Source organism: Talpa europaea, assembly GCF_964194135.1.
Source record: "Talpa europaea genome assembly, chromosome: 14".
Lineage (NCBI taxonomy): Eukaryota > Metazoa > Chordata > Mammalia > Eulipotyphla > Talpidae > Talpa > Talpa europaea.
The window spans coordinates 9633582-9650590 of record NC_140082.1 but is presented as its reverse complement, the minus strand read 5'-3'; the positions used below and the strand labels follow the sequence as shown (position 1 = coordinate 9650590).

At 48.1% G+C, this 17009-nt stretch overlaps 1 protein-coding gene across 2 annotated transcripts in view; it reads left to right on the top strand.

Annotated features, from left to right (window-relative positions):
- The window catches only part of NOS1 (nitric oxide synthase 1), a gene marked incomplete at its 5' end in the record, with an annotated part of 72623 nt that overhangs the window by 30091 nt on the left and 25523 nt on the right, over positions 1–17009 (top strand). For both annotated transcript variants that reach the window (XM_084254403.1, XM_084254402.1), the window contains 7 exons: positions 2882–3023; positions 5284–5423; positions 7171–7345; positions 11181–11282; positions 13128–13322; positions 13716–13801; positions 16091–16235. In XM_084254403.1, the coding sequence (XP_084110529.1) occupies positions 2882–3023; positions 5284–5423; positions 7171–7345; positions 11181–11282; positions 13128–13322; positions 13716–13801; positions 16091–16235 (985 nt within the window). The remainder of the gene's footprint in view (positions 1–2881; positions 3024–5283; positions 5424–7170; positions 7346–11180; positions 11283–13127; positions 13323–13715; positions 13802–16090; positions 16236–17009) is intronic.

Below are 17009 nucleotides of genomic sequence, written 5' to 3'. Positions count from 1 at the left end.
AAGCTGGGAGGGGAGCAGCTGGGACCCGAAGACAGAAGTGACACTTGTTAATCCCACTCACTCAGTCCTGGCCAGGCATCTGTTCCCAGCTGCTGAGGACCAGCCCCATCTTGGGGCTGCATGGGGCCACTGCAGGGATATTCCCACAAGCCCCCAAGCTGCATTGAGCTCCTCAAAGTGGCTTGTTCGCACTAAGCCTGAGTTTTCATGCTTGCATTCCCTCCTTAAGGAGAAAGTGGTGTTTGCCAGCTAAGCCTCCCAGTAGGAAGAGGGCCTGTAATCCAGGGCCTGCTAGGAAAGGTGGTATTTTGAGTCTTCTTGTAAAAGACCTCACCCCTCAGAGAACATCTTACAATGTTCCTACAAGTTCCTGCGTGTCCTAAGCTTTAGTTGGAGGAGGGCCTGCTCAAAGCCTTTGCCCTCCAGAGCACGGGGGCCATGCTGGTGCTTTTCAAATGATGCTATGTCAATAGCAGGGAGTGTCACCAATGGCCAGGCAGTGCACCTCCAGATTTTCTAGGGGGAGAATGTCTGCATGAGATTGTGTATTAAAAATTTATTCAATTCTTATCTTTACGAGTTTTAAACCACATGTCTGGAACTGATGAGAAGGCTATAAAAGAACATAAAGCATGCATAGAAATATTCCAAATATGAGAGGAAGTCTGGCTGGGGAGAAGGGAGGGGAAAGAGATGGCATTTAAACAGGGCAGGGCATCCGAGTCGCCGACACAGAGATTATGCTGAGGAGATGTAAATGGGATCTATTTCTTATGTTGGTCTCAGTGTAGGCACACACGGTAAGCACCCACCCACTGTGTGTGATTCTGGTGTTTCTAAACCTTCTTAAACACACACGCGCGCACACACACACACACACACACCACCGCCCCCCCCCCCAATCAGGTGTTCAAACAAAGGAACACCAATGTTTCTTTGCTGAAGGGAAAAGTGACAGTTTGCCTCACTCTGTTCACCTTGATCCAAGATATTTAAAAACACCTTTGCTCCTCTGTGACATCTGCCTTTGGCCTGGGCTCTAGACTCTCCCACAAGTGCCACACACCACCCCTGAATATTAAATATTGTCTTTTACAGACAGACCTAAATGTGCTAACAAAGAAGGTGGCCCCGGCATTAGACAAGACAGGGGATACTGTGTGGAGAAAGTGAATTGGAGCCAGACCTGGACTTTGGGTGCCTGACAGCAGGGCAGGATTCTAGACACGGGGGTGGGGAACAGCAGGAGCAAAGATGCAGGGGCGCGCGTGCGTGCGTGCGTGTGTGTGTGTGTGTGTGTGTGTGTGTGGCGCCCCAGGCTGACTCAGCCAGGCCGGTGTTGTCTGTTGCCTGGGGTTTGATGCCCTGATGAGACCCATGACTCCAGGAGGCAGGAGATCCTGGCCCCACATAGTGTTGAATTACATGGTGAAAAAGTTTTTTTCCTCTCAGTTTTTGAACTCATCCTTCTGCTGATGCCCAAGAGAAAGCCTAGGTTTGGTGCTAAGATGTCCTTAACTCCTCTCTATACTTGCTAATCTCCCTTTTAATAAGGAGCGAGCAGGACTCTTTCTACAATATAATAGCAGCTGCTTGTTTGGGTAGGCGAGCCCAGTGGCAACCTGTCTGTCAGAGTAAGGCAATGTGGGCACAAATGGAAATGGGTTTCTTTTGAGGCTGGCTCTAGACTTTGGTGTGGGACGGGGTGGGCACACCGGGCAAGAAAGAATGCTGGTGGTAGGAAAGAGGCTGGAACCTGGAATCTGTGGGTCATTCTTAAAGGGAACTGGAGTCCGAGGCTCTTTCCCGGGAGGTGCCTGTTTCATCAGAAGTGCCTGGAAAACTGGCCCAAGAGGACATGGTTCAAAGCCTTCAGGTAGAAGGTTACTCAAGCTATTAAACATAGATCTACCACATGATCCAGTGACCCCTCTCCTAGATACCTATCCAGAGAATACAACAGCACCCCCTGAAAGGGAGGTGGGTGTGCCTGTGTTCACCGTGGTGCTGTTCAATGGCCAAGTGATGGAAGCAACCTCAGTGCCCGCCGATAGATGAGGAGCTCAAGAAGACGTGGTACATTGCGCAATGGAATACTACTCAGCTATTTAAAAAAAAAAAGATGAAATTTTGCCATTTACAACAAATTGGAGGGGATGATGCTAAGTGAAATATGTCAGAAGAGAAAAGACCAAAGCCGAATGACGTCACTCATATGTGGGATATAAAGAGGAAACAAAGGAACAGATGAAACTAAACCAAAATAAACCCTAGAAATCTGCCTGTAGGACTGAAGCTCCTGGAGGGCAGATGGGGAGGGGTGCAAGGAAGGGAGGAGCCCGCTGGACTCTGGTGGAAGGTTATGGGGACTTTGGTGGTGGTCGTGGTGTGGTAGCATTCGTCTGAGGAGGTGCGAACCTAGTCCCCTAGATCATACACAGTGTTGACAACCAATGTTACCTCAATTTAAAAAATACAATTAAAAAATAAATAAAAATTTAAACATACATACCTGCATTGAGGGCCTTCCCAGTGGCCTAGGGGTTAAGTCTCAGCGCTATCACCGGTGTGGCCTGAGTTCAGGCCCCAGCCAGGGAGCTGACCCACATTTGGCACAGCAGACCTCTCCTGACTTGCCCGCTGCTGCTCCCCTCAGCAGCGTATTTCAGTCTGTCTGTTCTGCTCCCCATTCTGTCTCTGGTGAATCCTCACACACACACACACACACACACACATCCACCACCCCAAACATCTGGGGACCTTAGCACAAATGTCATCTGCCCAAGCTTCACACAGCGGCTGGCCTGGGCAGTGCCTTTTGCAGTGTGGCCCCACAGTGCCAGCCCAGCCCTGACCCCTGCTGTCCCCTCACTCCCCACAGGTCAGCCATCACCATATTTCCCCAGAGGACCGATGGCAAGCATGACTTCCGCGTCTGGAACTCCCAGCTCATCCGCTATGCCGGCTACAAGCAGCCGGACAGTTCCATCCTGGGAGACCCAGCCAGTGTGGAGTTCACAGAGGTGCGTGCCCCCACCACCCCACCTGGACTCTCCACCCCCCTCCCGTCTTTATCCACAGACTTTTCTCATTTACTGTTTTCATCATAAAGCCGGCTGCTAGTGGGGTGCAGGGTAACCATCTCCAGACCCCTGGCCCATTTGGTTACCTGCCACCCCCACCGCCACCCACATACCACTGGTTCTTGGACAACTGGTCATTTGATCATATTCATGCCATTACCTCACTGGAACTTTATCAGTTTGTCCCATTTCACAGACTGGCAGACTGAGTCTCCTCGAGGCTAAATGAGTTGTTCACAGCTATTAAATGAGCATAAGGAAAGTTAGATGCACAGTCCAAATCTCCTGCCTCCCACCAGGAGGAAAGGAGCTGACATATGGAAGCGTGTCTGGCACCCACTTTTTCTGAGTTGGGTAATATGTCAGACTCCTATCACTCATTCATCCATTTGTTTATACAACAGCCCTACCCACTCCACCCCTCGCTGGGTGGGCTTGACTCCGTGGTGTCAGCACCACCAAACTGCTGGCAGCCCAAATCCATTCCGAAAAGCTGCTAGACACAAGAATCCACCTTCTCCCTATCCTGGACTCCCTCCAGCTGGTGATGTGGCAACGTTGCCCAGGCAAGGCTTGTCGCTTACAGCGACCTTGCCCATAGCAGACACCAGAGCAGACCTCAGGCACCGTGATCTCAAGCACACAGGCCTGGCACCCTTTATTTATTACCCACTCATCTCAGTTGAAGTTCATCTTTGTCCTTTCCTCCAGCTCCCCCCTTACCTCCCAAGACAGAATTGGCTGGCCCGGCTGCTCCTCTTCTTCCAGCTCTGATTTCATTTGCATGTGGCTTTCCTTCTTAAAATGCTATTATCCTGAGGAGGGGGCTGTCACCAGGGCAACCAGGAGCCGCACCTGCGTGGGGGTAGACTCAGCCAAGTCTCTGCTCCACTTGGCTGAGCGCTAACTGTATACTTGGCTGACCTTGTCCTCGGGGCTCCCAGAACGTGTACCCATGATTCTTCTCTCTTTCTGTCTCTAGAACAGGTTCATGACAGAACACATTCTCCTAAGTCCTTGATTTCACACTTCCTCTTTCTGCCAACACCACAGAAAGAATCACCCCAAACACAACCACGCAGCAGGTTCTCATGAACCCCTCATCCTGTGCTGTCTACCTGGCAGCTGTGCTAGGCTATGGGGCACTTGAAATGTGGGGAGCCCAAACTGAGCCATGCTCGGATATAAAGCACACACCACATCTTGTAGACTGAGCACCAAAAAGAGAGCGGAAATTAACATCTCATTAATAATTTTTATCTTGATTACCTATTGAAATAATAATACTGACAATAGTATTTGGCTAATCTGTTATGTTTATTAGGAATGCATTTATTGGGTTAATAAGTACATTTTATTTATGTTTATTTATGTTAAATATCTTTTAATAGTAATAATTTGTTTAATGATTATTAATAAATTAGTGGTGATGTTTAATCATTTTAATCACATGTTATATATTTGATGTATTTATTGGCTTAATAAATATATCACATATTTAAATGTAATGTCAAATATGTTATTAAAATATGTCAATATTAATACCTTATTTAATAGTATTAACATTAATATAATTAATATATCGCAATGTAATTAATACTTATTTAATAATTAAATATAATTGAAGTTAAAATATGTATAAATTAAAAGGAATATATTATTTAAATTATTTTTACCTGTTTTTGGGGGGTGGGTTTTTTTAACTTTTTAAAAACTTTACTTTTTTACTGTTTAAAATGTGTCTATTAGAGAGTTTTAATTCCTATTTGGCTTGCATTATATTTTGACTGGACAGCTACTTTAACCAGTACATTGGATAACTTTACCCTTACCAAATTGGTAGATTAGCTTTGTATCTCAAAGCAGCAGTGCACACAATTAGGGGCCAGCACCCTCCGTGTACCCCACCCTGTGCCAGGCCCTGTGCATAGAGCATGGCAGCTACAAACCAGGCCCAGCCCTGGCCCTCTGGATTCCCACTGGGGCTGGAACTACAGCTTTGCCCTCTGTCTGGTGGGACCACAAGAGATTATGCTACCTACGCAGCGACGCCCAGGAGAACCTATGAAAGAGGTGACATTGTCCAGAACCCCTGGAGGAAGGGGCTGCTGGTGGGCTTGCCTCTAAATCTCTGTCCCATTGCTGTCATGTTGGGAGAATTGGGGGCACAGTGGTCTGATCTGGCGGCGTTTGGTTGCAGATCTGTATGCAGCAGGGCTGGAAACCCCCGAGAGGCCGCTTTGATGTCCTGCCACTCCTGCTCCAGGCCAATGGCAATGACCCTGAGCTCTTCCAGATTCCTCCAGAGCTGGTGTTGGAAGTGCCCATCAGACACCCCAAGTAAGAAGGGCTGGTACGGGGTGGGTGCAGGCTGGTGGATTTACCCAGTGCCCCTCTGCCTATCCCCATGCCTCTCAGCTCCATCTCTAGCTCAGACAAAGGCTGGAAGGGGTTTTGGTTCCTGTCCCCACAGTGGGATCTGAGCAGAGTAGAAAACCCAAGATTTGGTAAGTCCTGTTTCATATGAACCCTAATCTCTCTGCTCACCCCATTCCTAAGCAACCAACCAAAATTTGCTCTTATTCCTGCCCTACAGGCTGCAGGAACAAGAATCACCTTCTGTCTTGTTCCTTCAAATGGAGGGAGCTGTTTTAGCTCTACATGGGGCTGTGTGTGTCAAGTCTATAAGGAACATAGAGCTATTGGATTGTGGGAAAAGTCATAATGCATTTTTCCTTGAAAAACTATGTCATAACTTTTCCGATAACCCAATAGAAAGGAGCTTCAAGGACTGGAGCCAGAGGTACCAGCAGAACCTGCACTTTGAGAGTGAAGGAAGGCCACAGTGAGACTGGCCTCAGGAGCAAAATTGGGAGAAAACCCAATAATTAAAATATATAATATTTGAATGCAGCTTATTAAAAAAAAATCAAGAATTTTTCTTTTAATTTGAGATGCCCAATATGTCAAAATTTTAAATTAAAACAGGATCCAGGTTAAGGCGAGGCCAGGAAGGTGAGTCATGCGTGCGCAGCATGAAATCCTGTCTTTATTTAAAGTTCTGGCATTTTGCTTAATATAGATTTTTTTTTATTCATTTTGAATTTTTTAAAACATTGCCTTTATTTTAAATTTTGAATATTGCATGTTTAAATAATAGTATTGATTCCTGGGTTTGTTGGTGCCCCCTTAAATTTTTTACCCAAGGCTAGTAGTGCCTTACTAGCCTCACCCTAGCCCCTGCCCTGGTGAGAGAACAAATACCCCGAGGCTCTGACCCTGTGTTATGAGCTGGGAACTTGCCCAGTCTCCCTGGAGAATTCATTCATCCATTGGCCCATTCAGCAGGGTTCATTGTTCCCACTCCCAGCCCTGCAAGGCACTGTGCTAGCTCTGGGGGCTGACTTGGTCCCTGTCTCCATGGTACTTTCCATCTCAAGGAGAAAACTTTACACATCCAATTACCATAATAACCACTCACTTCCAACAAAGAAATTATCGCACAAGCAAATTATATGGTCTGCTAAAGGCATGGAGTCTCCTGACCCAACCCAGACTGGGGGACACCGGGGAAGGCTTCCCAGAGTAAAGAACATTTTAGCTGAGAATTAAAGTATGGGTAAGAGCTGGGCAGGCTCCGAAGGAAGGGAGGGTGTCTCTGGAGGTAGGACCTGCCCATATGAAGGCTCTGGGATAGGAAGGAACTCAGTGGACTCACTTTTCTCCAGGAGTCCTTGCAGCATGGGGTTGAAAGATAAAAAAAAAATAAAATTGTAATTTTATAAAACTTAAAAAATAAATTAAAAAAAACAAACAGAAAGATAAACAGCTGCCCAAGGCGTGGTTCCCAGGTCCTGGCGGCCACCCAAATGACCTGGGAAGTGTGTTAGAATGCATATTCTCAGGTCCCAGCTGGGGAACTTGATTCCACAGCTCTGTAGCTGACTCCAGGAGTCAGGTCCTGACGTAGGTGATCCCATCGGTTGCTGGCCCAAGAGTTGCAGCACCCCCAGACTGGGGCTATCCCACCCAGTGTCGCCTGTGAGATTCCTGTCCATGGGAAGCTGAGCTGTGTTGGTCTCCACAGGTTTGAGTGGTTCAAGGACCTGGGGCTGAAGTGGTATGGCCTCCCTGCTGTGTCCAACATGCTCCTGGAGATCGGCGGCCTAGAGTTCAGTGCCTGTCCCTTCAGCGGATGGTACATGGGCACAGAGATCGGCGTCCGAGACTACTGTGACAACTCGAGATACAACATCCTGGAGGTGAGGTCCCTCCCTGCTCACACAACCACGAAGCTCAAAGCAGAGGGGATAGATGCTGAACTCTAAAGGAAACCAGTGGAGTTAGTACAGAACCTGTCATCCCGGAGAAGCTCCTGGCAATTTCAGAGGCATCCTTGGCATAAGCAGTGCAGGTGCTCTGTGCCAGGCACTGTCCAAAGCACTTTGTGTATATTACATGCTCACTGAGTCCTCACCATAACCTCTGGGTATGATGAGGAAACTGAGTTCTTTTGGAGGGGTAATCAACTAGAGGCCACGCAGCTAGAGAGAGGCAGGGCTGGAAAGCAACCAGTCTGATTTTATGGTTGAAAAAGGAAAATTCAGTTGTCTCCCCGTGGTGTCCCCTTTATTTTGACACAGAACACTCACACAGATACTGGACTTCTCACACTTCCGGTCACCAAATGTGTGTGGGGTTTCCCCCACGCCAGGCAATTCCGTGACGTCAGCTAAGTGTCCTACTAAGGAACCCAATTCTGACACCGTCTACCTGAAGAGTTTCAGACACCACAGCTCGAGACCTCAGACCCTCAAGGCTGCTCCTACTTCAGGTGTCAGTCACAAGCACTAAGTCCCTGGGTTCCCACAATTTCTGTTCAATCTGACTACAAATCAGAGGGTCCCACAACCCCCTCCAAAGGTTCCATCAGTTTGCTAAGATGCCTCAGAGGACTCAGGGTAACCCTTACTTACACTCACCAGTGCTCAAGGATATGATAAAGGATCTGCCAATGAAGAGTTATGTGAGCCGAGGTCTAGAGTCAGCAGCTTCTGACCCTGTGGAGTTGGGCGCATCACTCTCCTGGTATGTGAATCTCTTCACCAACCTGGAAACCCCCTGAGCCTGTACTATTGAGATCTTACGAAGACTTCCTCTCACAGGCATGATCAATTATTAACTCCATTTCCAGCCCCTTTCCCTCCTAGAGCACCGGGGCAGGGCTGAAAATTCCAAATTTTTAGTCATGACTCTGTCTTTCAGGTGACCAGCCCCCATCCAGGGCAATCCAGAAGCCCATCCACATCACCTCATTTAAACAACATGTTCCTAGTGCTCTTATCACTTAGGAATTTATAAGGGTTTCAGAAGTCCTGTCATGAACCGGAGGCAGAGGCCAATTATATATTTTCTATTATTTCACCATGGTCCAAGTTTATATACCCCTGTGCACATCACCTCTGAGTGCCAAATCTTGTTAGAGGGGTTTAAGAATGACCTATGAGGGTCCTCCCTGGTGGTGCAAGGGGTTAAGTCACAGCACTTTGAAGCAATCTGCAGCCACTGCAGCACAAGTTCGATCCCCAGCCAGGGAGGTGACCCACATGGCACAGCAGACCTCTCCTGTCTCACCTGCTGCTCCCCTTAGCAGTGTATTTCAGTCAGTCTGCCTGTTCTGCTCCCCGTTCTGTCTCTGGTGAATCCTCACCCCTCACACCTCTGGCCTACACCCCAGCTCTTGCATGCATAAATAAATCTTTTTAAAAAAAATAAGAATGACCCATGAACTTGAAACATTTTTTGGTATCTTTTCTGAAAAGCCAGGGAGAGAACAAGGCAGAGGCCCCTAAGAGTCTGTTCTAGTTCCCTGCTGGCTGCATCACCCTCATCTACCAGAGTGCTGGGGCAAAGTGCCTCCCAGAGCACAACTTTGGTGGAAGCACCAGCCCGGCTGTGGTTTTGTCAGCAAATGTTCTGAACAACAGCCTGCTGCGACAGGCCCTTGTTTGAAAAGAAGGCACTGAGAAACAGACATTAAACTCTGAGCCTGTGTCACACAGTACATTAGGGACAGAGTCAAGATTAGAAGCAGCACCAAGCACTGAGCTTATGTAGTTAAATTCCACAGTGTTCACATGGATGGGCCTCGAAGACATTGTGCTCAGTGAGATGAATCAGGCAGAGGAAAGCAAATACCGGATGATCTCTTTCACATATGAAATCTATTGTATTGTATTCTAAATTTCAAAGTGGCTAAAGGACTAGACTGTAATTGTTCACATCACAAAATGAAAGAATTCTATGGTATGACAGAAGCCATAATCATTTTACAACATATCAATGTACCAAACGAACACACAGTATACATTAAACAGTATTATGTGTAAATTACAGCTCCATTTTTTTTTTATGTCCAGGAGTCCTGAGCCTGGCTGCTCAGGGGAAACGATGCCCTGGTCCCCTTCCCCAGAACTCAGATGTAATTGCTCCAGAATAGGACCTAGCCATCAACATGTTTTAAGGCTCCCAGAATATTCTTCTGGGCACCTACTGATGGAAAAACCATCTTAGTCCACTTCCAGAGATGTGGCTGAAGTTGCATTTGAGGATTTTTTATTCTGCAATGAATTTCTGTTCTTTTAACCATAAGTACACTGTAGAAGGAACAATAGCAGTGTGACTGGCTATAAACTTTCATTTGTGTGTGAAATAACTCGTTTTATATGAATTTATGTAAAGCAGCAAATATCTTACTTCCAGTGTGTATGTCATTGCTAAAAGACCCCAAGCAGAACCTAACATTTCAGCCTCAAAGAGTGAATTAATAAGCCTGTTCTCATGATCTCTGCTTACATTTCAATTGCAAAAAGTCATCACTGGGTAGCTTAAATGAGCTCCTGCCACCCCAGCCCTGCAATGCCAACTGCCATTATGTACAAATGTTGACAGCTGGGGGTGGGAAGCGATTTACCCAAACCTAAGACATTGAGCTTTCCAGCTCCATAATGAGACCTGAGTTCCCGCAAGTGACTAGCATTGACAGAGGAAGTGGAAAGCAAGGCTCTAATTAATGAATTTGCTATTGGGTCTTTCCTACTCCTGACATCAGCTTCTGCTTCAGCTTGAACTGCAACATAAATGTCAGGAGTTGTTTTTTTCCAAGTCATTTTGCAAAAGGAGTTGGCTGGCTGGCGAGCTGCACCCAGGTCTCAGGCATCCTGCATTTCCCTGGGCACCAACCCCAAGGCCAAGTGGTTGTGCACCTGGAGCAAGTCCTTGCACCTCTCTGAACCTCAGTGTCCTCACCTGGCAGATGGAGTCAGGCAGATGTCCCCATGAGCTCCAAGCACCATGCTGTAGATTCCAAGTAGTGGCCACTGCAGGTCACTAGAGCAGGATTTAGGGAGCTTTTCCTACTAGAAAGCAGATCATGGCATACTCAAAAACCCAGACCACTGCTTAACACCCTCCAGAGATACCCCATCCCATTTGGAATAAACTCCTGACGCCTTGGCATGTCCTTTAAGATCCTGCATGACCCAGCCCCACCTCTCTCCCGCCAGCTCCCGTGGCTCTTTCCCCTCCATATACCCTGAGCTCTGCTCTGTTACTCATACTGCACAAGACTGATCCCACCACAGGGCCTTTGCACATGCTGCCTGTGCCTGAACAGCCCCCTTCCCCTTGGTCTGCAAATGCCTTTTCTTCTCACACTTTAGGTCTCACCCAGTGTGCCACCTCCACAGAGGGCCTTCCCTGCATCTCCTGGATGAATTAAATCCTGTTCCCATATCCCTCTTCGTCCCATTTCTTTGTCTTTTTTCTTGTTAGGTATTAGTGCTCATCACAATCTTGTCTCTCTCTCCCACTAGAAGGTAAGCGCAATACTAAAAGGGCCAGAAGTCACTCTAATTTCCTGTTGCCAGTAGGTCCTCATTGGAAAAAAAGATAAAAGAAGCCTTCAGATAGAGTGAGTTAATCAATAAATGAGTTGATTAGTTAAGAAATTCATGGATGACACCAGCCCTGACCCTCTTTGACCTAAAATCCTGTATTTGTCACTGCCTGTGAATCTATGTGTTCTATCCTTTTCAGGAAGTGGCCAAGAAGATGAACTTGGACATGAGGAAGACCTCTTCCCTGTGGAAGGACCAGGCGCTGGTGGAGATCAACATTGCTGTTCTCTACAGCTTCCAGGTAGCCCAGGGCACGCATTCAACTGTCAAGCCTCAGATGAGAACTAAAACTTTAGAGTATGGAAGTAGAGGATCAACGGCACTAGCTACGAGGAACCACCTCTGATACAGGTGGTTGGGGGGTGTGGGGGCGTCTCTACCAACAAGGCCTGCTCCCCATCATACATGCTGTCTTCTCCATTGTAGATCTAGGGTAGAGGCTGTTTTGGGAAGAGATGAACAGATAAGGGCTTTGTGTCTTCTTACTTAATAACATGTTAGAATTGAAGTGGAGGCATCTTCTGTGTCTTGCCCTTTGTTAGCAACTCAGACTATTAAGGAACAAAGACGAATACTCAGCATCCAATCAGAAACCTATAGGCCCCTCAGTGCATGTGGCTCAGTGATAAATAATATAAAAGGATAGCTGTAAAGCTGATCATCTAAACCAGGACATTTCTGCAGGCAAAAGGGGGCACTGCTAATAATCATGCCAGGATGATGGGCATCAGCCCAGATTCTCTGGACAAACCAGGAAAATTATAGACTAGAGGCAAATCTATGCTAGAGACCAGCTCGGCCTGCAGCAGGCTGGCGGTCTGGGAAGCTCTGTCCACATGGATACACAGGCAAGGCCCACACAAGCGGTAGAATGGACCTGTCCATCCTGGATAGACGAGGCTGTGAACCTCAGGCCACATGTCAGGGACAAGGGGAGCAGGCACACTGAGGAAAATCCCAGCGAACAGACACAAGTTGAGAAGGGCAGGGGGCACGGAGGCCTTCTCCTCTCTGGACCATGGAGGAGTGAAAAGGACGCAGAGTGGCTTGGTGGCCTGATGGGCTGCTGCCAGTGCCAGCTAGCCAGAGATGGTGGAAATGTGGGTGATGAGCGGTAGAAAAAGAAATGTGCTGGCAGGGGCACCATCTGGGGGCAGAGAGGGCAAGTGCTGCTTACCTCGAGTATGAGTCTAAACCAGCCAAGCCCAGTGAGGGTCAGCCCGTCCCCACCCCCACTATGAGTTCCTTCTTCTGATTTTCATAGACTCCTCTTCATCACCTAAACATTTTTACTTGAAAAGGATTTTGATCCCCACCATAAAGGGAGAGTCGTCTTGATGCCATCCTTGGAAGATAACTGTAATAAAGAGAAATTAATGAGACAAAGCAAAGTTGTTGGAGCTCGAAGCTGCCGAGGGCCCTCGCTCATTTGAAGGGAAAAAAAAGCCCAGTGACAAAGAAATGGAGTCAGAGGTCTTTCGCTCTCTTGCCGTATCGCGAAACAATTTCTCAAACAGCTTACTTGGTGCGATCAGTCCTCTTTTTGTAAAAACAAGAAATTAACAGAAATTTTTAAAAGAAAGGCAGAGAGAAAAGGGGAGGAAGAACGGTGGCAAAGGTGGTTCCCTGGGGGCACGTGCGTGGCCCAGCGGTGACGTTGGCGTCTCCGTGATGGATGGTGGGAAACTTCCTCCACCTGTGCCTTGTCTTCAGCGTGTTCTTCATTCAGTGTGTATTTCTTTTCATTAGAAAATTCACGGTGTATTTTTGTATCTGTGAGGAGCGGGCTGCCCCATAGGCCCATGCTCTCAGTTCATGCGGTTATTTCTGTTTCCTTATGAATTCAGACTTTTCCTCAAGTTTTGAGTTTTTTCAAGGAGGGGAGAAAGAAAAGAGGGGATGGGCAAGAGAGTAGTGAAGATGTGCTGGCAGGAGACTCCAGTGTACAGGCAGAAGGAGGGGAGAGAAATGCTGAGAATCTCGATCATCTCCTGCAGAAACGGCAAATGCGTGGTAGAGGGGAGGGAGCCCCCAAATTATGCATCTTCTCTGGCCCTCTGATGCCTTGTCCCCTCTCGTCCCACAGAGTGACAAGGTGACCATCGTGGACCACCACTCGGCCACCGAGTCCTTCATTAAGCACATGGAGAACGAGTTCCGCTGCCGGGGGGGCTGCCCCGCTGACTGGGTGTGGATCGTGCCCCCCATGTCTGGCAGCATCACCCCGGTCTTCCACCAGGAGATGCTCAACTACCGGCTCACCCCCTCCTTCGAATACCAGGTTCTGCCCCCTCCCTGCTTCTTCCGTCTCCGCTGTCAACGTGTGGAGCCGCTCTCCACTCAGACAGCCACACACTCTAGTGCTCATGTACCAGCGTGGCCAGCGGCCACCGTGGGACAGCGCAGGTCTAGCTGAAAGACTAACGGGGATGAAATATGTTGCCAGGGCCACAAGTTGACTAAAAGAGCCTGAGGGCCAGAGCAGGGAGGCTGGACCAGCTACCCTGTGCAAGATCACCGGTGGGCCCCACCGACAGAGTCCCTCCCTTCAAGGGCCTGGGGGAGCGGGCATGACCTGAAGGCCCCAAATAGTGCTCCCCAAACCCCTAGGGAGTCCCAGGCATCCTCAAATAGAGCCATATTCCCTCACTACAGTGACCCTATCTCTTCCCAGCCTGACCCCTGGAACACCCACGTCTGGAAAGGCACTAACGGGACCCCCACAAAGCGGCGAGCCATCGGCTTCAAGAAACTGGCAGAGTAAGTAGGTTGGGGGTGAGAGGCATGGCTGTGCCCCCAAACTCATAGAGCCCCATAAAAGGAAGCTGAACAGGGGCTACACCTCTGACCTCTGGTAGCATGTGCTTTTTCCATGTCCTCTGACTCCCTTGTGCTTTCTTGGCCTCATAGTCTAGGATATGAATGCCACGCTCATCCTTCTGCACCCCACTTTCTCACTCTCCTTGGACCAGTTTAAGTCTCATTCTAGAGGGAGCGTAGTGTTGGTAAAACAGCTCTTCTCATAATAATACTATCAGTAATAGTAATAATAATAAAATAGGCAACATTGGGCAACTTCCAGGGTATAAATTCTCTCACTGTGGCCAGTTTCAAACTATCAATGAGAAATCGCTGAACCCAGAGCAGGGAGTTGCTAAAATGAGCAGCTGCAGCACCTCACTGCTGAAAGAGTGTGCTGATCCAGAGCTGAACCCTAATTCTACCGCCTCGCTCATCCATTCATTCAGCCATCATACGAATATTGAGTGTCTACTCTGTGCCAGGCACTGTGTTAGGCTCCAGGGTTGCCATGATGAGCCCGACAAAGGTGGCCCCTGCCCTTGTGAAGCTCACAGCCCTTCATCTGTCCAAGAATCGCACAAATACAGTCAAGACTACAGCTGTGACAGGGGCCATGGAGGAAGGGCTCACCGTGTCCCGTGCCACAACTGAGCTGAGTTGAGGGGACAGAAAGGACTTCCTCGGGAGAATGGCAGCTGAGCTGAGATGACAAAGAATTAACCGAGCAAGGAAAGAAAGGAAAGAGCTTATGGCCAAGGCTACTGGAAAGTAGTTGTCTTGAAGACCACATGGCCCATCAGGGGACCAGTGACAAGTGGGATGGGGCCAACTGAGGTGATGGAGTGGGGAGGCCAACCTTCTAAAGAGACTCCACGCATCCACCTGGAGACCAGTTGGAAACTAACTCTGGCCAAGGAGCTAGGTATACACTGGGCTAATTACTCTCCTTCCTCACCCCTCTAGTTCCAGAACTCCCTATGTATGGGGCCTGCCTAGTTATGCAACAAATGTCACCCAGGTCAGGGACCCCACAAGCAGGACACTGGTGGGACTTCCAGGGAATCAAACCTGGGGCCTGGCTCCAATCACATGGCCCACAGCCTCGCCCTCCCTCCACCAAACCCCATCTTCCAGCCAAACAAGACCACAGCAGCAGCCATTCTGCCTCTGCTGAGAGCATCACAGATATTTGCAAGGAGGGCAGCCTTGGCTTCAGCTCAGTTCACCTGTCTCTGGGGAAGAAGGAAGGAAGAAATCTAAAACACTAATTGCACTATTTCGTTTGGGGTAGAAACAATGGGAGTTAATTATAGATGCGTTTTTATGCTCAGGATCATTCAAAGGGAACCCTCAGGCACCTTTTATTCCTTTCTGTTTCTCCCCTTTTTGCTCCAGCTCTCCTGTAGCGTGGGTGGTTTCCCTGTTTCTAAAAAATGAATTTACCACCAATAATCCCCAGGTGGGGGTAATTAGAAATTTTTCTTGAGCTTCTGAGTTAGAAGAGGGGGGCTTGCTCAGAAGGGGAGCCCAGGCATTCCTGAGCCACTGGCCTGCCACCCCCACACTAAGACTGAAAGGAAGCAACTGCTTCTAATTCTCCGCTTAGCCAGGAAAAGCCCAGACTTGACTTTTAAGGGGCCCAGAGCGTCACTGGTGGCTGCTTCTTTAAAATTCATGCCCCCTTTTGATAGGTACTTATTTAGTGCCTACTAAATATCAAGCAAGACCCTGGGTCTGCATTGCCAAGTCAGATCTGGCCCCTCCTTTGTGGATATCCAAACCTCTAAAATACCTTCTGACTCAATACCTGAAGATTTATTAGTGATATATATTCTCCCTCGTTCTCTCCCTCTCTCTCTCTCATAAACACACACATGAATGTAAGCCTGTGCCAGCTGTTTCTCCATAACTGTGTTCCATGCTGCTCATCAGCTATTCGGTTATGTGTTCAACAAACCTTTCATGAATGAACAAATGAATGAATACATGAATAATCACCTTTTGGGTCAATCAGTGCTTGGCAAACCAAAGTTCTCAATCAAGTCAAAAGCTAACCAACCACTTTAGCTCATGACTGGTTATTCTGGAGGAATTTAATCAAGGGGTCAACTGTGAGTGTGCCTGAAGCCATCAAAGATCAAGAAAGTTAGTTCCCTCCTGTTTTATTTCATGGATCATGGTTCTTGACCCAAAGTCCCAGATTAGCATCTTCTCTCTTTTCTACATTTCCCATTTTTGTCTCCCCAGAGCTGTCAAGTTTTCTGCCAAGCTGATGGGACAGGCAATGGCCAAGAGGGTCAAGGCTACAATCCTTTATGCTACAGAGACAGGCAAGTCACAAGCCTATGCCAAAACCTTGTGTGAAATCTTCAAACACGCCTTTGATGCCAAGGTGAGTAGGGGGCAGTGCCAACTCCCTAGCCGCTCATGGTGAATACATTTGGGAAGGGGAGAAAGGAAAGCCCACAGAGAACTCTGAGAATGGATGAAGGCACGTTTGAAGAGGTGCACCAGCACACACTCATGTTTGCAGAAATTTCAGGGGACCAAGATGCCCTCCTTCCATGAACCCTCCAGGAATCACAAAACGAAACCCCCCTTTCAAGAGCAACATGTTAGACGGTTTATGAAACACCACCTTTCTGGAATCCGAGTGGATGACGCCACATTAAATACAGTTCAGTGGGTCTCTTTGCTGCTGGATTTCTCAGAGCCTTAATCTGCAAGAGAGGAGAGGATAGAATATAAATGTTCCCCAAACCTGTTTGTCCGTGGTTCACTTATGCCAGAGAGCATCTTAGGAGACCAAGCTTCCTTCGAACCTACTTTGAAAAGTGTAGCTTAGTGATGCTAAGCTAGAGGGCAACAGTCTTCCCCTCTCAGCCTGATATCGCAGACTCGGTTGGCCCGGGAGTAGGTGGCCCAGGTCCCCACACTGCCGGCTCGAGGATTAGAAAGGAAGCTGAGCCAACTTGATCAGACCTAGCCAAGTCATTCCCAGCCTAAATATGACGGAAAAGATTCCAGGATTGGTGAATGATAAGACCCCAAAGGGTCTCAATCAAGATGTCTCTACCGGCAGCCAGCCCTTTGGACCATTACCCCAAGTTCTCTAGGGTCCTTGAGATCTCAGTGACCATAGAAAGGTCCACACTACCAAAAAGCT